This window comes from Lycium ferocissimum, chromosome 4, assembly GCF_029784015.1.
Source record: "Lycium ferocissimum isolate CSIRO_LF1 chromosome 4, AGI_CSIRO_Lferr_CH_V1, whole genome shotgun sequence".
Lineage (NCBI taxonomy): Eukaryota > Viridiplantae > Streptophyta > Magnoliopsida > Solanales > Solanaceae > Lycium > Lycium ferocissimum.
Window position 1 is genome coordinate 43,812,082 of NC_081345.1, and position 26,458 is coordinate 43,838,539.

The 26,458-nt window shown below is 34.0% G+C and overlaps 2 protein-coding genes across 3 annotated transcripts; both read right to left on the minus strand.

Moving 5' to 3' along the window:
* Nucleotides 1-13,120: 13,120 nt before the first annotated feature.
* On the minus strand, nucleotides 13,121-18,203 carry LOC132053168 (fasciclin-like arabinogalactan protein 1). Of its 2 annotated transcripts, XM_059445060.1 has the most exons (5): nucleotides 17,691-18,203; nucleotides 16,047-16,207; nucleotides 14,855-15,136; nucleotides 13,897-14,176; nucleotides 13,121-13,431 (listed from the first exon to the last, which is right to left on the minus strand). In XM_059445060.1, exons 1-5 carry the CDS (start codon nucleotides 18,130-18,132, stop codon nucleotides 13,400-13,402), a joined length of 1,197 nt encoding a protein of 398 aa, XP_059301043.1. In that variant the 5' UTR covers nucleotides 18,133-18,203; the 3' UTR covers nucleotides 13,121-13,399. The 2 variants fall into 2 exon arrangements, with proteins under 2 accessions (XP_059301043.1, XP_059301042.1); XM_059445059.1 differs by lacking the exon at nucleotides 13,121-13,431 and having other exon boundaries at nucleotides 13,575-14,176; nucleotides 17,691-18,202.
* A 5,450-nt stretch (nucleotides 18,204-23,653) lies between these two features.
* On the minus strand, nucleotides 23,654-25,584 carry LOC132054079 (uncharacterized). Its single transcript, XM_059446148.1, has 3 exons — nucleotides 25,288-25,584; nucleotides 24,494-24,706; nucleotides 23,654-23,926 (listed from the first exon to the last, which is right to left on the minus strand). Exons 1-3 carry the CDS (start codon nucleotides 25,582-25,584, stop codon nucleotides 23,654-23,656), a joined length of 783 nt encoding a protein of 260 aa, XP_059302131.1.
* Between the last annotated feature and the right edge of the window lie 874 nt (nucleotides 25,585-26,458).

A 26,458-nucleotide genomic window follows, 5' to 3' on the forward strand; every position in this document is an offset into this window, starting at 1 on the left:
GTACCACTTGGACATAATTTGTTGACGTGGCACAGTGTGTGAAACACACTTGCTCTGAGTGCGTGAAACAATTTCAAAATATAATTTTTTATTTTTTTTTAGCTTGGAAATATGTGACTATAAATAAATAATCAAAAAAGAAAATAAAAATTAACTAAAAAGGTAAAGGGCAATTCGCAGAATTGTCCTTCTTTTGGGGTGGTCTTTAAATTTTGCCCCTCATATTTAAAATCTTTAAATTTTGCCCTTCGGCTAAAATCCATGGGTTCCAGGTTCGAACCCCCACACAGTCAAAATTTTAAAAAAAAAAAAAAATTGCAGTAGTTTAAATTTATTTATGCCCCCATCAAGACACTTGTGAAGGAATTATCAAAGTTACGACCCGACATTTTTATGCCTTTGCGGCGACTTGGCATAAGTATGTCGAGTCCGATATAACTTGGTAATTCTTCAGTTGTTTACGCCGGTCCATAATAAAAGTTTGCCCATTAAAAGTGGCGCCCCCCGGCATAAATTGTTAAGGAATTACCAAAGTCATCGAACCCGCATACTTATGCCAAGTTCCCCTACAAGGCATGAAAGTATGCCGGGTCTGACATAAATTTGGTAATTCCTTAACAAGAGTATGTCGGGTCCGGCATACACGCGACCCAAACCTTGCCTTGCAATTTTTTTTTTAATTTATACTTGAGCGGGGGTTCGAACTCAGAACCTCATGATTTCTGCGTGAACGCTCAAAGTTGTAATGCGAAGGGCACAAATTAAAGACCAAAGAATATGAGGGCGATAATTTAGCACTTCACACGAATAAAGTGCAAAATTGAAAGACCACCCCAAAAGTTATGGCAATCCGCGCAAAAAAAATGAAAGGTAAAGTCATCTTCACGCCTGGCCCACCCATCACCACTTCACCATCCTTGCCATTGCAGCCACCGTCGCCCCTCCCCCAAGCTTCTATTCCTTTAGTTTTTTTATTTATATCTTTATTAAACATATGATACAATAATTTTCAGTTAAATATAGACGAGCAAGAATCCGACGAGAAATTATAGCGAGATCGCCTTTGCCACCACCATCTGCCCAGATCATCACCATCTCCGCAAAGAGGAGAGCACGCCCACGACCAGATCTTGTCTCTCTTTTGCCTTAAAAACAGAATATAACAAGAACAACAATGGATTAGAACTGAGAAATCAACGAAATAGACTTGTTAGAAGATCTGAAAGGGACAACTCCAAACATGTGATTTTCTTTTTATTTAATGCTTTCGCCGAAAAAACGCCGGAGAAGCATCAACACGACAAGGCGTCTCTTTGGAAATTTCGAGAGTTCAGTGTTAGGGGAGAAAGGAGGGAAAGGGGTGAGCATCGTGATTGTTTAATGGTTGCTCCGGTGAAGCTGCTCGATGGGGAAAGTGAACAGTGAAAGAGAAGAAGAAAGAAGGGGAGTCCGGAACCAAAATGCCCCCAAAAAAACCATTTTGATCCAAAATACCCCAACAAAAAAAAATATTACCGAACTATCTTTAGCGCAAGAATTATTGCGCTAAAGCAGATAACGGGAATGGCTCCGTTAATCGCTATAGCGCAAAGAATTTCCTTCCGATAGTGTCCGTCTTTTTTTTCCCCTCTTTGGTTAACCCTTCTTCCATTACACTTTTTAACGTACTTTGACCATAGATTAATCATGCGGGACCCCGAAACTTCAATATTTTATATAGAACCCTACTTATTTTTGTACGATTAATAAGGTAGGATCAATACATCAAGGATACACAAAAATTCGGATGGCCGTTTTAGTGGTTGAAAAGTGCTCGAAAGCCATTTTCGTTTGAAGGCTCGGTGTCATTATCTTGAAGTTCTTTACGAATACTTAAACTTGTTCATTAATAATTAATCAAAAGTTAGTCAAAATGGCAGCATTCATAAAAAAAAAACTTCATTAAATTGCATCATTCATAACATTGAGTAGATGAAAATACTTAAACTTGTTTATTAATAAGAAACCCAAACTTTTTAAAATACAATCATCAAAGTAAGAAAAAACTTAAAAAACATTCATCAATTAATTCCCTTGAGTTGATCTTCGCCACCACCACGAGATGTGCCACCACCACTAGATCTACCACCACGAAAGTTTCCTCCACCACGAGAGGTACTTCCACCGTGAGATGTAGTTTGACCACCATGTCGTAAGGGAAATTTGCGCTTATCATGACCAACATAATTGCAAAATGAGCATTTTCGAGTGTATCTCCCTAGTGGAACATCCATTTCATTATGAATACGCGAGTATGCATTCTTTCTGAATTTACGGATAAATGCTTTATTTGCAACCATTGAAAATGGATCAGGTGACGATAATTCTCACTACAGTGGGTAGAACCTTCCAAAGATACGTTCTTGCATAATTTTCAACGTATATTCCTCGGCCGTACGGAGGCGTTCTTTTCCCATTGCGATAAAACACTTGAAGGCATGAGAACATGGTACGTGATATGATTGTCTTTTGCCGCGTGTGCATGTTCTTGGAATCTCACAAATTGTGTGGATGTTACCTCTTTTACCTTGGTGCACACTTGTTGTGAGTTCAAATATGCGCTGCGTAGTCGTACTCTCTATCCGGCAATGTTTCTGAGCCTTATATTTGTGGTACTCGAACAGTTTTGACGGTTTTGGCCTCTTTTGATCTATTGACGAACTTTGGCCTCTTTTGATCTATTGACGAACCGCTCCACAACCTGCTTAAATGTCATTCTCACCATTGCGGTGACGGGTAGTCCCCGTGCAGATTTCAACAAGCCATTGAATGACTCGTTGTTGTTGTCGCATACCCATCGCCTACCTTCGTCCTCGGTGTAATGTCCATTTGTCTTTATCAATTGCATTCAACCAGTGGAAGGCTTCCTCATTCGCTCGCCTAATAATGTCCATCTGCAGGTTAAACTTCTTCTCCTGATGCTCTGTTGCAACCGCCCACATCAAATTACAAAGTGCTGGGGTTTGATATGCCTTTTGAAAGTTTGCCTTCAAATGCCTTAAACAATAACGATGGTAGGCAAAGGGTGGTCTTTACCCACTGAAAGAATTGAACATATTGTGCAATATGCCGCATTTACGTACGATATCACACATATTCCCATGCGATCCTTAATAGCGTGTTGCCTTAAGTAGTCCAAAAACATACCCCACGTACTAATGCTCTCATTAGCTGCAATTGCAAAAGCAAGAGGGAATATAGCTCCATTTGCATCAATTCCAACTGCTATCAACAGCTTTATGTCATACTTCCCGTACACATGTGTTCCATCTATTGATATTACAGGCCGACAATGAGCAAAACCATCAATGCATGGTTTGAAGGCCCAAAACACCAGGCTTCGATTTGAGCTTCCATTCAACAACAGTACCATGATTGAAGTGTTGTAGAGCCCCCATGTCGGCAACTTCTTGAAAGAGCCCTCCCAATTGCCGAAGACTATCTCATGTGCACGCCTACTCCCAAGATACGCCTTCCTCCTAGTAACATTTTTGCTATATACTTTCAGGACGGCTGTAATACAATCTTTAATAGGGAACCTGAAAATTTGAAATATCAGCATATAACAACGAGGAACATTATATTAACACCAAAAATAAAATAAACTTAGGCGAAGGGGATACCTTAGGTTTTTTCCAATGTCAGCAACTAATACACGTGCAATCAAATTAGTATCTAGATTGCAATGATCATCTGGGAGGTCACCTATATCACAAGTGTGCTTTGTGTAGAACTTTGAAATAGTCCACATCTTTTCGGCAGGTTTTACCACGAGCATCCATTCGCGACCTTGATATTTTCGACTTTGCCGGACCAATAGCCAAAATTTTCGTGTGGAATCGTCAACTTTAAACTCCCTCATCCCCCGGATGCAATAAATCTTAACGATACTTTGCAATGATTTTTTTATTTGAAAATCATGCCTTTTTCAATACGAGCCTTTTCTTTTAAAAGATCCGCTGGCTCTTTCCACAAACTTCGCCGAATATGATCATCATCCCTAGTAAAGACAAAGGCATCTGGGCGATCTTGAAGATGATCAAGGTAGGGGATCTCATCGGAATGCCACTAAATCGGGGTCGACTCTTGCTGTTGAAATTGGCTTTGCGGGCCGAACCGGTGAGTCGACTCTTCTTCGTTCAAATGGTTGCCGTGAATTCGCCCTCCCCGGTGTGCGGACCGTTCATCATGTCTTGCTTCCTCTACTTGATGTGAGATTAGTTCCAACCTCAATCTTATCATCACTTTCCTCCACATTAGGTATTTCCTCACTATCGCTGGATGATGTCACTATTTAATTCGGATAATCCGGACCATCCATAGCAGGCCTTTGCCTATAATTTGGTGCAACCACCACATTCTCCCCGCATAAGAAATTGGTATTTTAACTACTACACACATAAATAACACTATTGATGTTAAAAAAAAGTACGTACCGATAGTAGTCAACTACACCGAAACTTGAGGAAGGACCGTCGTTTTGAGTTGTTGGATAGGCCGAGGATGTTCCAACCCGATTCATCCATCTGATTGAGGAGACCGTCCGATATGATCCATATCAGGTGTATAACCCCTAAATAATATAATCGACATCATTAGTAGCATTCAAGTGCCACTACACAATAATGCAAAAAATGAATATTTACCATTGCCCGTCAAATTGCTGACTTAAACTATCCAGAGGCATTTGGCTAGTCAAAATGCTTTTATAAGTACTCATGTCAGGGTAATTGTGTTGATAAGTAGGTTCCGCTTGAGTGACTTCCGGCCCGAATTATAGACGGGGCTTCCGACGAGGCCTATTTCGGGCTTCCCGAGGAGCCCTAGCCATGAATTCAAGTCGATTAATGGGGATCTTCTCTATATACATTTCAAGGATGTTTAAAGTTATGCATTGCCTATAATCATAAGGCGCCTTCAAATAATCAGTCAAAGAACCATCGTCTTGAATGTACCACTCGTCCATAACTAGTTACCTTTTGCGCGTAAATGACATTGGATATTTTCCAATTATATTTAGATCAAAATCACTTCTACTAACTCGTAGTCTATTATACAAGGCTTGGAATAGTTTTGAGAATTTTAAATCAAGCGGAAACCCTAACATGGTATTTTGGAGGAGAATCAGCGCAAATTATTTTCCTTGAATATAATTTGTCCATCCCGAAATAAAAAACTCTAATTCTTGGAACATTTGCCATATTTTGAATAATTTAGGAGGAATACAAAATGCTAAAACTGGATGAAACTTAGAATTTTTTGCCTTATACGAACTCGGTATTAATAAGATTTGAAGTTTGAATATACAACCAACGCATGCATGCAATTAGTGTGTCTTGCAGTGTTACATCAAATCAAATTAAGTACGGAGTGTTGCATAACGCATGAAATAAGCGCGTTATCGGAGTCGACGAGAATAGCGCGATAAATTCGCGTTATTAATCGTCACAACGCAAAATCTTTGCGTTATGATAGTATAACGCAAGAATTCTTTGCGTTATACGCTCTAACGCAATTTTATTTTACCTCGCGTCATACCGCTGCAATATATTGTCACCTCAACTGTCAAATAGAAAAACGTCATAATTCGAATCAAACTTTAAGTGTTGTTATATAACGTAATTTGACGAATAGTTGTTACCAACCACACAAAATTGAGTTACTATGTCATTTTTTGACCAATTTAGAGATATTAGTCGTGTTATATCGTTCACTCCAGCAAACATATTTGAAGCAATGGGTAGGACCTGAGAACTAGATGATGATGATTTTCATTACTCAAATAACCCTAACGACAGATTCAATCGAGAAAGCAATAATAAAATGAGAGAGGAGTGGAATTGGCGTGTTAGGGAGGCTGCAGCACTGGAGCACAAGTGTCACGACCCAACTCCGAAGGCCGCGACACGTGCCCTAGTTGGGCACTCATACGTACCTTAACCTAAATTAGCAAAGTATTAAAGACAAACAGAAATAATAATTTAACAAAGACCAATGGCCACGCCGCACGAAGGCCGATAAGGCCGTCACAAAACATAGATAAACTCTAAACGTACGCGAATCTCACGGAACATATACAGAACCCACACCACATGTCTACAGACCTCTACAGAACGAAAACATAATCATATGACGGGACAGGGCCCGTCGTACCCGAATAAATATGTACAAATGTGGAGAAAAGTCTATACCAACGTATGGGCTCGGGACAAAGGAGCACTTCCCGGCGAGCTAACAACCTAGGCGGGCGAATCGAAAATGAACCAAATGTACGCCCTCGCGCGGCACGAAACGCGACCCCAGGAAAGGGGTCGGTACGGAAAATGTGCGAATATGTAAAGCGAGAAAATGTAATGAACAAAACTAAAATCGAACGAGAATGTGCGGAAAACGAACGAGATGCATAGCTAATCAAAAATGCGTACCGAAATCATACGTAATGCATACGAGAAAACATATGCAAAATCCGGCCCCGCTATGGGACTCGGTGAACGAGCCGAGGCGCTCCGCCACGTCGCGCCAAAACAACATACTTCGAGTAGGGAATATCTCGAAACAAATCATAACATACCAAGTGGCCACGTCACATAATATAATCGGATATCGAGAATATATGTACATGGCACGTCATACTTCGGACCCGTGTACATGTCATACCGCCTTGCCACCGAGGCACGGCGAACAATGCAGTGGAAAACGCTTGATAACAAATCCTGGCCCGGGCTCAGTGGGGGAAACATTGAGGCATCCACGAATGGAGTAGTGAGAAACTAATGCAATAAAAATGACATACATATTTCCAGAGACTCAATGAGGCATATCGAATAACGGATCCAATCAATGAAATCGGACTGAGTCATAATACGTACCTTTCGGACATCACGGCGGATTATCTCAAACAGAACTTTCAGAGTCGAAGTACATATCAAAACATTTCTTAGGGCTTGAAGAAATATTTAAAATGATTTTTGCTTAGTAGTTAAAACAGTCTTTGAAAGCCGCTTGAAGACGAATCGTAAATATTGGAGAATAAAATCGGAAATAGTGGGCCCACCTCGGTCAATTGAGGTGGCGGGCGCAAATTACATATGTTAAACTCGTAATGTTACTTACAAGGATATTAGGACAATCGGAATGCATTTGTACAAGTTTTAGAGATTTAAACAATCTTTCTAACTATTTGCAAGATATTTAGTTCAATTCGACTGAATGAAAAAGGGGCATTTTTGGACGTGGATTCCGAGGAGTAGATGTGCCCCCGAGGTCCAAAGTCAAGCCTAATGCATCTAAGACGTGCCAATAGAAGAAATGGGAGAGCTTTACATACCTTTCCTGCTCTTCACGATTGCCAAAAATCAAATCCATTCGTCGAAAATGCACAAATGGTCATCTTTAGGTTACTATTCATGCAAGTGACATTTCAATCTTTGGTTTCTATTTGGCTACCGAAATTTCGTGACACTTCCTATACATATAGCACCCCCGAGTTTCAACTCCTACCAAAACAATCACCAAAACCCAACAACAACATCAAAAGCATCGACAGTTGCAACACATTCCAACATAAATAGTCTTCCTTCTTTCATAATGTCACAACTTCTACTCCAACCTCATACTTCTAACTATTATCAATATTTTTCTATTCATACACTAACTCAAACCATTCAAATGCAAGTTGGAAGCATTTCACATTATTTCCATAATATATACACAAATTATACAAAATGCACAACTTTCACCAAAACCATAATTCATCCAAATCTTCTAATCTTTAACATACGTATTCATAACATATTTCCATCTTCCAAATTCATCAACGATCATCATAATTCACACTCTAATATCTCAATTTCCATAATGTCATAAAATCATACAAATACGACATAAGTTCCTACATTCCGTTTCAATGCAAACTTTCATCATTTTACTTCCATTTACATTGCAAGGATCACAACGACACAATTACCATATTAAACAACATTAAGCCATTTCCATTCCATCACACCTAGTCCCGCGCCAACATGGAATTTTCAACTTCAACCCGTTTTCGTTCTACTTTCATTTCCAATACAAATTCCACACTACTCACAACTATAATACAACATAAAATTCAACATAGCCATATTACATATATTCGGCCACGTGTACACTTACACACCAACTTTGCAACCTTCCATATATCCACGTATTCTACTCGTTTACATACTCAACACAAATCAACCTTAGTAACATAAATAATTGGAATGAAATCTTACCTTTTTCTCAAACTTCTTCACTTCCTCAAGTGTTGAATTGAAGAAACCAATGCTTATTCTTCCAAACCAATGGTACCAAGTTGTAAAGAAACCTTGAATTGGTATGAAAACCACAAGAAAATAATTTTGGAACAAAAATTCCCATAGTCAAATCTCTATGGGGTTGGCCGAATGGCCTCCCTTGCTTTCTCTTTTCTTTTGTTGTTCTTTCTTTCTTAATAAAAGATGAATACTCCTCTCCTTATATATTCATCCTACTTGCATGCGTATGTGGGCACATGCCCCTCTCTAGATTTTTCTTTCATTTTCCTTTCATTTCTAAAAGATGACTTATTATTTGGTTGTCATCTTTTCTCTCTTTCTTTTATTTTATTTATTTTTGTCACATGGCCATTAAGGCCCTCTTAGGAATATTCTTGAACCCTTATGTGAAATTCCCATTTTGCCCTCGACTTTTCTCCAATATTACCGTTTTGCCCCAAGTCTTCCGCATTATTTCCATAACCCATTTTGCAAATTTCTCTTTCCGCCCTTAGCCTCTCCTAATATTTTCATACTACCACTGTCCATAAACATTATTCATAACCTACTCACACATAAAAAAAATTTGAAGATGGTCTCGCCCTTAACTTTCCGCGACGACCTTAAAATATCCAAACGTGCGGAGTACGGGCTATAACAACAAGTTAGCGTCAGTAGGGCTTAAACGCCCAAAAAAACATGCTATGTCAATGCCACGCGGAACTCCACAAGAGTTTAATTTTGCTCTTAATCGTTTTCGCGAAGAGAACAATCGGATGCAAATACGTTACCATAGGGTAGAATATGATATACGTAGTGGCATAAGATTTAGATCCAAGTGGGATTGGTGTGAAGTGTCAGGAAGTGATTAATATTTTCTTATAATAAGGTAAGTAGGTAGGGTCATAAAGACCCTCACACACTCCCAGGGGTACTCGGGGGTTTGTAATATATCGTTAGCCGCTTTCTTTTTGTTGTTAGACTACACCACATTCAATGTCGAGTGGTAGAAACCGAACTTGGTCTTTACTCTATTTCCAAAAGAACCAAATATCGGTGATGATGAGAGTTAGATCATAGAAGTTTTCGAGCGATACAGTGATTTCAAACTAGATGAGCTAAATCCCCTTCTTATAGAGCATAATGATGATTTACGTAGTGTGAAATATTCGGATCCTTGAAAATATTATTGTGGTTTACGCCGAGAATGGTCCACGTCGGAAACTTGGCAGAATCGAACATCTTGTTCGTGACTTGAAAAATCTCAACGGCTCTAATCCATTAAGGTACTCGCCATGCCTCGAAAGTAGGTCCGGAAACTTGCGGGAAGCAGGTACGAAAAGTTAGAAAACAACGAGAATCTTTGACGAGGCAAATTTAGATTTTACATGCTAAAGTTGGCGGGAAGAACAACGTAAATCAGCGGGTAGAGAACTAGCGCTGCGAAAAAGATGTGTCTTGAAACTAGCAAATATTTTTAAGGGGCGATATTGAGGACTTGTACTGCGATGATGATTAAGAATGTTGTGATTTTAGTTTTAAGTTTAATTTATGATGATCTTGTTATTTTGAAGAATATTAGTATGTTAAGTATTTTCATCTACTCAAGGTTATGAATGATGCAATTTAATTAAGTTTTTATTTTTGTATGAATCGCCATTTTGACTAACTTTTGATTAATTATTAATGAACAAGTTTAAGTATTCGTAAAGAACTTGAAGTTCAATGACACAGGAGCCTTCAAACGAAAAAATGGCGTTCGAGCACTTTTCAACCACTAAAATGACCATCGAACTTTTGTATATCTGATGTATTGATCCTACCTTATTATGTCGCACAAAAATAAGTAGGGTTCTATATAAAATATTGAAGTTGGGGTCCCGAAGCATGATTAATCTATGGTCAAAGTACGTTAAAAAGTGTTATGGAAGAAGGGTTAACCGAGAAGGGCGTAAAAAAAAAAGCGCCTGTATAGCGCGATGAAACCGTACCTAAAGGTAGTTTGGTAATTATTTTTTTTTGTTGGGGTATTTTGGTTCAAAATATTTTTTTTGAGGCATTTTGGTTCCGGATCCAAGGAAGGGCGGGGTGGGGGTGGGAGGCTATTTGGTGAAGAAAGAGACCAAATTTATTTATTTATAGTAATTTTTATTTTTTTAATTAAAATCCACGTGTCTCCATTTTACTGGTTGTTTTGGCGTGTGAATGCACGCACTTTTAATGTTTGGCTATATATTAATTTTGTGTTCAAGTGGCACATTAACAGTTGTCTTGAAGGGTTCATATGGTACGACCCTCAGTTGGGGGTCTAAATGAAAAATCAGGACAAGTTCAGGAGTCCATCTATGACTTTGGCCAAAAATATACTATTACATATCATAGCTCGACAAATTCGCGAAGCTTATTAGACCAACGCGGACAATATATCAATCCCTCCGCTTCAAAATAAGTGTTTCACTTAGCCTCTACCACACCTCTTAAAAAAATATCAAGTCCTAGAAAAAATAAGTAAATTGACTAAACTACTTTTCCTACCTAATTAATATAGTTTTTTAATTACATAAAAACGTACTTATCTAAATAGGGATTAATTTGGAAGAAAATAATTAATTTCTTCTTGATTATGTAAATAAATACTTATTTTAAATAAAAATAAAAAAATTAAGTGAACGCTTATTGTGAAGCAAAGTAAGTATGCGGTTGGATCCTACCAATTAATAGGCCGCCACACTAGGGATAGAGACTAGTGAATATACAACAACTTTTGAGGCAAACATAAAAACCAAACACCGGTTGTCTGATACAAAGGAGAGTAAACAATGACCACAATTTTCAAAAGTGGACCACTGAAAACGTTGTCATTGTCACATACTTACTGGCTTCCCAACGGTGCCTAAATCATCAACCAATCCAATGGTCCGCTACTGACCCCAAAATGTAAACACAAAGTTTTAAACTTCTTGGATTTTATGGAACATGGTCGACTGGTAAGGGACTAGTTGGAATAGCTGAAGTCCCTCCTCCTAAACTAAGAGCTCGTTTGGATTAGCTGAAAAAAAGTGACTTTTAAATATAAGTACTTAAAGTAATTTTAAGTATTGAAAGTTATTTTATAAATAAGTTGTTACGTGTTTGGATAAAAGTGCTTAAAGGGTTTGTAAAAGTAAGAATAGTATTGGAATTAACAGAAAATATAAGGGATAAAACGGTAAAGTTGTTAATCCAAACCATAAATGATTTTAAGCCAAAAAATAAGTTGGGGGTGAGCAATCTATTTTGACTTATTTTAAGCACTTTTTAACTTAATTTAAGTTGTTTTATTTTCTGACATCCAAATAAGTTAAAAATGACTTATAAGCTGATTTGACCAACTTATAAGCCAATTCAAACGGGCTCTAAATTTCCTGAGTTCTAGCTTACCTCATAAAGAGCCCATTTAGCACAAAATTATTACTCTTTTCTTTTTATTTTTCATTCGATACTTAATACTCATTTTGAGGCTCGATAAATTGAAATTGCACTTGGAAAGTCCCCCTGATTAGGATAAGCACACAAGTGAATTTAATATTTGAAGTTTATGAATATCTACAACAATTTCAAGTTAATAAGTAATAATAATAATAATAATTGTGTTCACAGTCATATATTGATAGATACTCCCTCTATCTCAATTTATGTGACACTTTTCGCTTTTCGAGATTCAAACTATGTAACCTTTGACTAATATTTTAAAATATATTTTTTCACCAAATTTGATATGAGAAAAGTTGCAACTTATAATACTTTTCATTTAGTTTTCAAAAATATAAATTTTAATCTTAAAATGTTAAGTTAATCTAATCCAATTTAGTTTCAAACTTTAGTCAAATTAACTCTCGAAAAGTGAAAAATGCCACATAAATTGAGATAGAGGGAGCATTTAGTAGTAATTTTACATATATAGTTCCGAGAAAAAACTAATGACTGCACGTGAATACATAAACGACACTCTAGATTCTCCTCTGAAGCACTCTATGCCAAAAATGATTCCATGCCTCAAGCTCAAAAATGAGACGTTTGATTAGAAAATGAAAAAATACTTATCCTCTACCATATATTACGGAGATATGCGAATTCAAACTAATCGAACTAGTACAATTTAAATAACCATTAGGAAAAAACAAAAGGAAAATGAAAATGGATGACAAGCTGGCTATTGAAAGTTTGAAACATGTAACCAGTCTGACAAGATTTATGGATTACAACTCACAGCTCGATATCCAATAATTCAACTCATAAATTAATAAACAAATACTCCTATAGTCCAAGAAACAACAAAGAACAAAATATAAGTACTACCTTCGGTTCAACATAATTGGGATTTAAATTTGGACATACAAATTAAGGAATTCACGTGCTTCTAAAAATTAAGAAACGTATTGACTAAAATACTCTTGATTAAGAGGTTTTGAAACTATAATAAATATTAAATTTGTTCATTAAATTAAAAATGTGTTGAGGCTAAATTTGAAAAAAAGAATAAAATATTTTTTTGATAGATTAAAACCTCAATTATTTTGGATCAATTTTTAAAGGTTAAATCCTCAATTATTTTGGAGGAAGGAGTAAAAAAGTTCTAAAACCAAAAAGAAACAAAAGAAGACAAACACAAAACTCCTAGCTATTCTAATACAAGTACAAATTACAATTTGATAACATAATAGACAATAAATTATATCACAATCAAAAGAAAAATAGCTTAAAGCAATAAATTGTCCAAGAAATTCATTCATAAAACAAATATTATAATCAAACAAACACCAACGAACAAAATAAACCAAAAAATGTTTTACTAAAAAGAAAAAGAAAAAGACCAACACAATTCCTAGCTATTCTGATACAAATACAAATTACAATTTTGATAAACATGACAGACAATAAATTATATCACACTTTTAATCTTAAAGCAATAAATTGAAAAAACACATGCTCAAAACTCCAACAGCCACATTTCCACCACTATAATAAGACGCGCCGTTATCTTCATCCGCCGGAGATTCCACAGGAGTATCCACCGGCGCCGGCGCCGGCGACTTATGTTTCTTCTACTTCGATTTTGATGACTCAGCACCAATTTCTATGATTTGTTTTAAACTACAAATTTTAATAATATTTTTTTATTTCTTAATTTTATGTCCAATCAAACACTCATATAAATGGGACGGACTGAATAGTAAAAGTAGTAAAAAAACAAAGAAAAATAAAAAGGTAAAACAAAAATAGTGACAATGATGTGTGGATTAACATCTCACAGCTCAATATCCAAAAAATTCACTCTAACAAATAGAATCCAACAACCAAACAAACAAACAAAATAAGCCAGAAGAGGTGTTAAAAAGAAAAGAAAAAAACCCACAAAACCTACCAGCTATTCTAATACAAGTACAAATTACAATTTGATAACATAATAGACAACAATTATATCACAATAAAAACCCCTTATATCTTTTTTTTTTCCTTTAAATATCTCAAAGCAATAAATTCAAAAACCACATACTCAAAACACCAACTACCACATTTCCACCACTATAACTTAACACACCGTTATCATCAGCCGCCGTTGAATCTGCATAATCATCAGTGGGTCCATCCGCCGGTGAATCCGCCGGAGTATTTGCCGGCGCCGGCGATTTATGTTTCTTCTTCTTCGATTTTGGTGACTCTGGGGCCGGTGCCGGTGCCGGCGCCGGAGTATCAGCAACCACACCCTTAAATAGTTCCTTAGGCATCAAAACCTTATTAATCGTGTAAATAGCAACCGGTTGTTCGTCGATTAGGGTTCCGGTGATCTTCGCCGTTACAACCTTCGTCTTCAATGTTACCTGTTTGGAAATAATAATTCAAAATTGTCGGAAATCAAAATTAAAACCCGTTTGGACATGATAATTATTCACAATTTTTTGGAAAGAATTTTGACTTTATTGAAAAATCAGCGTTTTGTCATGAAAATTCTAAGCTAGCATTTGGCTATAAATTTTGGATCAGGTTTAGAAAGAAAATTTACCTTCAAATATTTGTTTGGCCATAGATTTAAATTCAGAGTTCGAAAATCTATCCACAAAAAATTTTCAAGTTCCAAAAATTGATTCAGGCCAGTTTTTGAGATTTCCACTCATAAAACTTTAAATTTTTTCTAACTAAAATGCATGACACAACTTCAAGTTCCATAAATCACAATTTCAAAAACTCAAATTTTTAAGTTTCAAGTTTAAACTTCAAAATTTATGGCCAATTGGAAGCAATATAACTTCAAGTTGTATGTGGACTTTGAAAAAACCCTAAAACCATGATTATTTGTTTTCACTTTTAAAATATTCAAACAACCAAAATTTTTTTGTCAAAATCATAACCAAACACAAATCCAACTTCAAAAATTTCAAATAAAGTGAAAAATATTTGATTTCTGCGACCAAACTCCTACTTAGTCAAACTAATGCATTTGATTTGAATAAGTGGATCACTAGGTAAAAATTTAGTTAAAGTAGGTTTCGTTCATTTACCACATCGCCATCATTTTGCACAACGAAATCATACTTCTTAGCTCCATCAGTAGCTAAAGTGTTCATCACGCCATTGTTCGCTTTCAAGCTCGCCATTGATTGATACACCGGAACTCCATGATATTCGAGCAACGATTGCTTCCCCTCGACGGTTAAATTCTTAAATTTCGGCATGAAATTCTTCATCGCATCATCTCCGGGACAAAATACAGTTAATCCACCATCAGCATTTTCCTCAAAAGTCTTCTCAGCAGCAGATTTCAACAAAGTTTCAGCAAATACCTGTTGGATTCGAAATAACAGGTGTCAGACGAAAACTAACCATTGCAAACCTTAGACGATAAATCAGAAGAAAATAAAACTATACTAAAAGAAGCATAATATTTTGATATTATTTGATCAATTAACCTATTTATGAATAAACTAATATAAATTGACTGATTATTTCTATCAAACACAATCCGACTTTAGTATTACCAATATAACAACATACTAATATATATTCTAATTTAATTATGTCATCTTTTAGCTAAGATTAACAACAATTGTATAAAAGAGTAGCTCTTAATTAAGTTAAGTGAATGAGCAAATATTATATGAATAAATATACCTAAAAAACCATGTATAAAATATTGGTCATATTTTTTCAATTTAATTTTTCTTCTGAAGCAGATTTGGGTTTAATAGACACACTTAAAGACGAACATAATAATCTCTCCTAAAAAAAAAGATAGACTCTTTATGAATAAACTAATATAAAAGACTGATTATGTACCATTCGACAGAACTTATTTACCAATATGACCGAAATATATAAAACATATAAGATTATGTATATCTTATAATCTCTCCTAAATTGAAGAATATGAAAGATACCTTTTCCACTGAGAACACATTAAAATCCAAATAAGGTATGAAATTTATGGCAAATCCTATGTACACATGGATATTTTTTACTTGTTTTTCGAAATAATAATGTTTGGAAATAAAATTGTTACAATTTTCCGAAGAATCAAAAAAACTCAAAAAGCTGTTTTCACAATTTTCACTCCACATCACTCGCAAAAATTGAAAAACAACTCTAATTTGCATCAAATCCAAACACTACTCCAATTTTCAAATACTCTTATTATTTTCAACTTAAACACCAAAACATTTTTTTTTTTTCAAATTTCACATTATGTAACAATACCTTACAACCATGAGCAGACATTAGTGAAGTAAGATTCATTTGACTAGGTTCCGGTGTTGGAGCTTCAGCTACAGCAGACGGCAACATCGTACTAATCTGAATAACAGATATATTATACGGTATCTCTTCAACTGCTTTAACAAACGTTGCCGGAAGGTTACCTGAAAAGGAAAATATATTTTATTCATAAATCTCTAAAAACTCTCTACAATCTCCAGTTATGAAAAATAGATCCCTATTTATAAATAGTATGAAACATATTTTGATAATAAAAACTAGAAAATTTATCCCTATATAAATTTGAGTGGCCATAAGAATTTTTTACTTTTTTCCAAAAAAAATTTACTTTCTTTGAAAATCAGTGTTTGGCCATGAAAATTCCAAATACATCTAAAACTCTGTTTGGAAATTGAAAAACACCTGAAACGCCTTTTTTCACATACTATGAGCCTGTTTGGATGGGCTTAAAAAAAACAACTTATAAGCTTCTTTTTTTAAGCTAAGCCAAACGGGCTCTATATATTAAAACAACCAAATATTCTTTATAAAAACTATAACCAAGCACAACTCCATCTTCATCTTTAATTTTAAAAATTTCAAATAAAGTGAAAAATATTTGATTTTATGGCCAAATACCTGCTTAAAAACCATGTTTTCACTTTCAATATATTCAAACAACCAACTATTCTTTTAAAAAACTATAACCAAACACAACTCCATCTTCGACCCAACTTCAAAATTCCCAAATAAAGTGAAAAGTATTTGGTTTTCATGGGCAAACGCCTACTTAATTTGAAGTTGTATCTGTTATCTGAAAAACACTTAAAACACTTAAAATCCTGTTTTTATTTTTTTTCACTTCTTTCACATTCAGCACATTCAAACAACCAAATATTCTTTGCAAAATATATAACCAAACACAACTCCATCTTCAACTCCAATTTTAAAAATTCCAAATAAAGTGAAAAATATTTTATGTCTATGTCCATACACCTACTTAAAATCACTTTTTTTTTCACTTTCAGTACATTCAAATAACCAAATACCTTGCAAAAAAATATAATCAAACACAACTCCATCTTTTACTTCAAAATGCCAAATAAAGCAAAAAATATATAATTTTCATGGCCAAACACCTACTTTAACCTGTTTGCACATTTTTTTTTTCTACTTTCAATACATTCAAACAACCAAATATTCTTTGCAAAATCAATAACCAAACACAACTCCATTTTCAACTCCAACTCCAATTTCAAAATTCCAAATAAAATGAAAAATACTTGGTTTCTATGGCCAAAAACCTACTTAATTTGAAGTTATATTTGGAATTTGAAAAATCCCTAAAACCACAGTTCCACTTTTTCTTTCACTTCCAGTACATTTAAACAACCAAATATCTTATTACAAAAACTACAACCAAACACAACTCCATCTTCAAAAATTAAAGTGAAAAATATTTGGTTTCTATGGCTAAACGCCTACTTAACCTGTTGTCACTTCTTTCACTTTCACTTTCACTTTCAGTACATTTAAACAACCAAATATTTTTTTTCCAAAAACTATAACCAAACACACTACTATATTCTAACCAATAATTTTAGTTTCATACAAACTTTGAATAATTATTTTTTCTCCAAACATTACCGTGATTTTCTGCTGGTCCAAACCCAACTTTTCCACCTTTAAGATCTGTAATATTAACAAACCCGGTCGAACCGGGTGCTGAACCAGTAGCTTGAAACATAGTTGCAGCTAAAGCAGTTCCATTAGTTATTTGATGTAACTTTTTAGCACCAAAATAATCTAATAGTATATGAAGAGAAATAACATTTTTGATAGTATGAATTGAAAGATGTTTTGAGAGTAAATCAGACATGCCAGTGTTATCAACAGCACAAACGGTAATTGTTTCACGGCTGTTAATTTCAGATGCTAGATGTGTTTCTGTTAAGTAATGGTTGAATGTGGAAAATTGTGGGTATTTTGCGAGAATACGTGTAATATTGTGGGCTGAAGTTGCATTTGGTGAAAGTATAAGGACTAAAACAACCACCGTGGCCACAGTGGCCACTGACCGGAGTTGCATTATTGTTAGAGAGAGAATAATGTGTTTGTGTTTGTGTGTGTGTAGAGAGGAGTGGTGAAGTATATAGTAAAATAAAGTAGATCTGAAGTGTGAAGTGAGTGAATATTTATTCGTATACAAATATATATATATATATATATATATTAAACTGACTTAATTTGTTACAGTATATATAGCTAAGTAATTTAGGTATCGTTTGGTAGTTAATTAGTTGATTAGTGTTATGCAGGTATTAGGCTTATATTCTGTATAAGAGATTTATGTATTATTTTATATAGGGATTAGTTATGCAGGATTTAGTTATTCATGTGTTTGTTGTTCCATTTCTATCATGTTATAAATACATAGATTCATTCACAATTTATACATGTATGAGTTACGTGGTATTTAAATTACAAATCAAAAATTGTATTAGGTGTGTTAAATTTTATACATAACAAAATTTTATTACACCAGAATGATTGTAATACTTATGCAGAATTTAATACATGAATAACTTAGCTCCTAACTAGCTACCAACTGTTCCCTAAATACTTATTTGTAATGAGTGGTTATACTAAACCAAACTAAATTTTTTATAGTTAAGTAATTTTGTTAGCTATAATATGTATTAGAGTAATTATTATATCAAATGAAAGAACCATCATGTCCATGGTGGCCACAGACCTGAGCTGCACTATTTGTTTTTAGACACAAGAAAGAGAGTATAAGAGAGAACACTCTGTGTGTGTGTGTGTGTTTGAAATAAAGAAGGATGGGTTTGGGGATAAAGTAGATCTGAAGTGTAAAGTGTGTACAAAGTTAAAAATAATGAAGAAGTTTTGTTGAAGTGGGGTATTGTTGTCTGAGTTTTCCTTGTATATACTTTGATCTTAGTCAACTTAAGTTTTGTTTTTTCCTCATAATCGTAATCTGTTATTTTTTCCTCATTATCTTGCACCAACACATTTTGGTAATTCTTCGACAAAATATGAATAGATCGGAAGAAATAAGGGTCGTTTGTTAGTTGGTTAGAGTTATGTAGATATTAGTAATAATATATATATATCAGTTTTGAGGAATTCTATGTATTATATTATGCACGGATTAGTTATACTGAATTTAGTTATTCATGTATTAGTTATTTCACCTTCTATCCTGCAAAAAATAGTACTTGGTTTTTCTCGTAACTTATACATGTATTAGTTATATAGATTTTTAATTGCAAATTAAACACCGTATTAGGCGTGTTAAATTTTTTTTATATAAAAAAAAATGCTACCAAACATGGTATGACTTGTGCAAGATTTCATACATTAATAACTAGCTCCTAATCAGTTACCAAACGACCCCTTAAAATTTTTGTTTCCATCAAATTTGAACATTTTATGATTCTCAACTTAGTTCGTTGATCAATACCACACCTTTAGATGCAAGTTAATAGAATGTAATTTACTTTTTTTTAAAAAGAATTATAAATTTGAAAACCTGTTAATTTTAATTCTGCCGCCAAAAAAAAAAAACCATTAAATGAGAAATGCTTCTTTCTAGGATTTTCCAATTCTCATGAACCAATTAACGCAAGCTTTCTCAGTAAGGTCGCAACAGTTTAATTGATGTGGAAGCTACTTTTGTCGTGGAGGAAAAGTAATTAGTGTTTTGTACAGCATCAATTATTGCAAATTAACATTAATATAGTAACATAGGAAAAACACTCACACGTAGCAAGTTCCAACAACATGTGCACTTCAATGAAAATGGAATCTAGTCTCTTAGGAATATGTGTATTTTGACTTAGTTAATGCTAAACTAATTACAGTTAGTAAATTATAATTTAATAAAATAAACTCCTATTAAATACTTTCTTAAATGAAGTGTTAAGTCAAATGAAATAGAGGGAGTACATATTAACGATTTTAAAAAATTACACTATCAATTAAAAATATTTTAAAAAAATTCTGCACCAAAAGTGAGATTTGTAATTTTAAGAATAACATCAATTACAATGAATATATATAATAACAAGTCGAATAGATGCCATAAGTAGTATTCCATCGGTTTCACTTTAGTAACCACTATTTTCTTATTAATGGATAAAACAAATAGTTACACATTTTTATATTTTCTATTAAAAATCTTTATAGTCATACAAATATTATGACATATTTAAAATTACAAATTCTAAAAATCTTATAATCACACGAATATTTTGGTACAAAGACCTTTGTTGTCCGTTAAAAGTCATTCTGAGACAACTATACTAAACAAATCGAAACAGAGGGAGTACATAAAAAGTTATTTACGACTACGACTACGGGCCTCCAACAACAATAATTTTACATTGATAGTTTTTCTTAATATGGGCAGGAGCCATAATATTAATTGTGGGTTCAAACAAATTCAATAACTTTTATTTAGACTCTATATTTATATTAGAAAATATATTAAATATGAACTATAAATTTAATGACAAGTTCAAACTTAATGGCTTTGGTCACATGAAATCCAAGCATGGAATGACTTGCCTCATTGGTAAATGGGGGCCCCAATAAATCGAGCTGGCACGTGAACATGCCACGTGTATAAGACAGTGAAGCCACTGATGCATCCACCGACGGACTACGTAGGCTTCTCTACAAGGTTGTCTTCTGTTCTTTCTTTTGATTTTAATTCGGTGTCCGATATTTGCGTTGGAATCCGATTAAATTTGAATCGAGTGCAGAGTTCATTCCTGGGATGGCATTCCCAACAAAATTTTTCTATTTTCAAAGGCTCAAACTCGAGACTTCTGATTAATATGAAGGAACTCCAATCATCCCACCACAATTCATATTATGTCCCTTCTTTTTTTCTTCTCTTTTCTTGCAGAGTGCTTTAGTCTTTTACATAATGAACTTATTCGATACAAATTCAAATTATTTCAAATAACAAGTTTTGAAAATTAACGATTAAAAAACAAATGGTTAATACATTCACCTTTTGAATTCTATTCTGAATATTGAAGAAGAGAGGAAATTTTATGTATTTCAAAACTTGTTGATAACATTTTTTTTAATACTCGAATTTTTGGTCGCTTCTTCATATGTATTGCCTAATTTGACGCGAACGTGATGGATTTTGTCTTGAGAAATCGCCTTATAAGGTAAAGTGGAAAGAAAGCTTATAAGTAGTTAATTCGAAAAATTTATAATTTAATGGTTCTGATGAAAATCTCCTACATTAATAGGTAGCGATTCATTTCCCATTATTCCCTCATTTTTTTTCCCTTTTCGATCCTCTAATATAATCGAAAATTTATAAGAAAAATATATTTTTAAGAAAGAATATGTGAAATTATTTAAATTGGAGATTGTTTTATGCTCTGTCGTGACATAAGATGACAACCACCTAAAAGGAATGTTCCTATTTGAGTCTATATGATTGAAGACTTTTTGGTGTTTTGTAATTGAACAACGCATGATTAGCTGTGAGCTTAATGTCACACTTTGAAATCGTAATGAAATGTTGTCATTATGAATTACTTGTACGACTCTTACTAATTAGCAAATTCAAACATGTATCAAATGTATATGTAGACACATTCGGTGTCCGTCCATATTAGTCCCGACTAATTTGAATTTACGCCGTGTAACGTCTATTTAAGAGGTAAGTGCTCCCGAACTTGAATGTTTTTTTTATATCCAAGATTGAATATGAAATCTCTAGTTAATAGTGGATGAATCTTATCCATTCCATCACGATTCTAGATGGGTTTTGATGAATTAACTTATATGCACATCATCATTGAAAGAAAATTTAGATTATCAATTTTATCCTTTTAACTTTTAAATACTTTTTTAACTTTAACTTTGCAGATATTAGTTTTTAAACTCAAATTTAAGTTTCGATCAACTTCAATAAAATATTGTCCAAATGCCTACAAATATGTTGCTAAAATTTGAAGATGGTGATCCCAAGTTCGATAAAGGGGCAAAAGTAGTGGTTCAAAAGTCCATAAAGCAAGTTCTATAGACTTTGATCATTACAATCTACTACATCTCCATTTATTTTTTTTTTCTTGTCGCTTTAACTTTGCACATTCTTAAAAAATAATAAATGAAGTCCATATTTTATCACGATACCCATATTAATTGGTGTATAATTGTATTGAATTTGGAAAAATGATTTGAAATGAATAATTAATGTTTAGGGTAAAATAGGAAAAATAAATTATATTTCTCTTGATATGCGAAAGTGGACAAGTAAAAGTGAAAATCTATTTTTGAAATAATGGACAAGTAAAAGTGAACGGAGGGAGTAAAAGAGTTTTGAGGCCCAATTTTAGAATCAATACCAAAGAGATCCAGAACTTTGTCATGCAAGTGAATCCAACCCAAAGAAATTTTTGTATCAATACACCAGCCTAAGATATTAAAATTTCAACTTACCATACAAGCAGGACGGAGCTAGATGTTGGCAAGGAGGTTCAATTGAATTTTTTAATAAGGATAAATAGGACTTTGTGGTAATATAATTCACTTAATCCCTTTGATATAAAAGTTTTTTCTTTCCTAAGCGAGGAGCGTAGTCGAGGTCTTTGGTGCGTGAATGCTTGACTTAGAGCTTGAACTAGGGGCAATCCAAAGAACCATTTCAACCGGATACCATCAAGAGGGCAAGAGAGGAGGAGCCGATGAAATTCTTTCGGAGTTCTTCCCGCCGACGTCTAAGCTCTCAAGCACTCCGGATTAGTCAACAGGAATGAAATCTAAGAAAGCCGGTAGCTCGAGCGAGAGCGGAGCCTAGCCCTATAGCTATAGGCTATATAATATTCAATTTCCTCTGCTTTTCATAACTTAATCCCTTTGATATAAAAGAAGATTTTAGTGTATTAACCAAGGGAATTCAAAAATTATTAGGTCACACGATCAATTCAAGGTGCTAAATTTGAGTTAGCTTGTAATAGTGAATGCAAGTAACAAATGTAACTTCTCTTATGAAGTGTTAGTTTTTAGCTACCAAAGGATAGCATTGATCGTTGAGGAACGCGCTAGCTAGGTGGAGTTTTCTCTCGGAACTACTTCTTTTCTCTTCTATTCATACATTTAACTATATCCTATTCAAAGGCAAGAAACATAGAAACATTAAGTTCATTACCAGACAGAAAGGATCATATCAAAAGAGAAAGGTTAGGCACTTTCTAAAGTCAATTTAGTAAGAGGCTGGTTCTTCGTCTTTAGCTAATTCAACTATTTTAGAATCCTACTTTCCTCAACTATACATAGATGATGGCCATTGCCCGAAACATCCTCATTTTATAACTGAAATAGAATATTACTATCGAAGTTACATTGTACATCTAGAATGGTCTATTAGTTCCGCCACAGCATGCATATATAAGAAGGAACATTCTACATTTTTTATAATAATAAAATAAAATTACAACGACAAAGTGAACTCTTTTAGTAGTTCTTTTTAACAAAAATACAAACTTGAATATTTCCAAAATCCAACAAAAATGAAACTAATTACATATACATAAAAATTGGGCCTTTACAAGTATTCAAATCACCATAGCAGCCCAAATAGCAAGCCCACTAAGAAAAATTGGCACCTCAATTTTTGAAGTTGCCGCAAACATATCAGCCACAATGCTCCTTGATCTCTCCGGCGAAACACTTTCCGGTGCCGGAATTGGCAAACTACTGCTTGAATTCAACATCTCCGGTGCTTCTGATGGTGTAATTGAACTTGAAGGAACACTTGATGATGGTGATGGAGTCACTGAACTTGCCGGAATTTCTGTTGTTACCGGTGAAGCTGCCGGAGATGATGCCTGATAGTGGCGAAGACAGAAATTTTATCAAGGGTTATCTAAATATATTAGGAAAAAAAAAAATGAAACACAGTAAAAAAAATAAAAAAAAATAAAAATTAAGGGGAGTCAAGGTATACTACTTCTATCTCAATTTATGTGGCACCTTTCCGAAATCGAGATTCAAATGAGTTTTTCAATGACCATAATATTTTTATATGTCCTTGAAATATTTGAATGTATAATGATTGTGACTTATAATAAATTATAGTCTTTAACAATTTATTGATACAAGTTAAATTTGACCATACGACATGCAATTTTTATATTTTTTTAGAAATGATTTACATATTTAAAAAGTACATAAAAAGTATGATAAGTCACAATAATTAAAAATTTAAAATATCTAAAGGACATACAAATAAATCATGGTCAACGATTTTTCTATTTGATTTGTTGTATTATATAAATTGAGACCGAGAGTATTCAGACTAAAATCTAGTTTAAACATGAATTAAAATATCAAATTCTAATCAATTTTTATTTTACTACTTTCAATTATTTTTTCCCACGTGCAAGAGCACTTACTGGATTTTCAAGTGGCACTGGAGCAGATCTATTGGTTGATGGACTGAGTGCCGGCGAAATGGCTACCGTCGCCGGAGTTTCCGCCGGAGAGTACGCCGGCGAAGCCCGTGATCGCCTTTTAGGAGACTCTGGCACTGGTGATGATGTAGGAGTAATTACATATGGCACCGGAGCAGCCACAGTGGATGACGGCGTTGTCGCCGGAGAATTTATCTGTTGGAAAAAATAATTCAAAGTTATAGGAAATCAAATTGTTTTAGTAGTTCGTTTTATATTTAACGAAAAAGACAAACTTGAATATTTCTGAAAATGAAACTAATTACATATAATAAAAATTGCGCCTTTATAAATATTCAAATTATCACAGCAACATTAAGTTGTAGAAAAATCAAAATGTGTTAAGATTTACATTTTAATTTTTGTCTAGATAAAGTTTATAGTCAAATTTATATATGAATATGTGTTTCAATTTAGTCGTAGGTTTCGTACTGTTTATAAATAGGGGGCATTGCTAGCTATTTTTATATAATAGAAAAGTAGAGGATAATGGAGATTATAGAGAGCATACAAGAAATTCACGAGTTAATAAATAAAATATTTTTCATTATAAGTGTGAAGTTGGTACAAAGTTGAAAATAATGAGAAGTTTTAGCGCACTTGGACATAAAAATGTGATACTAACTTACTAGAATATCATAATTGTGTTTTCGACGTGTATTTAACTAAAAAAATATTACTAAAATTTTGTGAGTGAGACAGATTATTCACTTGAAAAACTGATCAAAATTACACACCGGTGCTTTAGGAGTAGTCTTAGATGGTACCGGAACACCGTCATTGGATGACGGTGTTCTCGCCGGAGAAACGGCAGGTTTCTTCGGAGTTTTCGCCGGAGATTGCTCCGGCGAAACAAATGGACTACTTTTAGGAGACATTTTAATCGCCGGAGACTTGTCAGGCGATATATGAGGAGGAATTGCAGGAGCAAAGACTGGAGAAAACACTGGGGAATGAGATTTTGCTGCCAGTGATGTGCCATTGGAGTTTATTACATGAAGTAGCAAAAAGGTAAATGCAAATACTCTGTACATTTTTGTAAGTTCAACAAAGTGATATCATGAGAATGAATAATTGCTTGTGTTAGTTAATTTGATTTTCGATGAATAATGTAGTAGTGATGTGAAACTTAAACGTTGCAATTTGTAGAAAAACAATGCTAAACGTTGCAATGTTTAGTTTTAAAAAAATAGGAGTTACTATATTTTCAAAAAACAATAAAACGGTTATAGAACAGCTTTTGGGGTGAAAACAACTTAAGAAAATAATTTTTCAAAATAAATAATTATCTTTTAGGAAACTTAAGAACGATTCTTGCTGATATATCTTTTGTATTTGTAGTTATATAATTAAAGCACCACTTATAACCATACTAAGTACTTACAAGTTCCTACCAAGTAAATACTCATAAATAAGTCATGCAGCGATAAAATAACGGCAACAAAACTATTGAGGGCGTGGAGGAATAGTTGGAGTCTCTTCACTTTTAAGCAGATATCTCACTTAAAAATAAAAAATATTTTGCTAGAATGGAAATATAGCGGAATAATATTGGCAGTGGTGGAGGGACGGTTTTATTTCTTGGTGATTTGCATTGGTATTTAAGTGGAGAAGGGTAAAGTAACGGATCCACTATCCAACAACCATCATGTGTCTTTAATCTCAGGGATTATCAAAAAGTATCCCACGTCTTTGTCACAATATAGCTTTCTTTGTTGTGTATAGGCTTTTATATGAACTTAATTCTTTTTAGAGATCTTAAATTTCAAGCTTATATAACATGTACTAATAGACTTGTGTATGTAATCACAAGAACAAAATAAGATGTACGATGTCCATACATTTCAATTTCCAACCTTGAATATGATTTACTCCCTTTAATGCCTTTTGATTTCCCCATTATTCAAT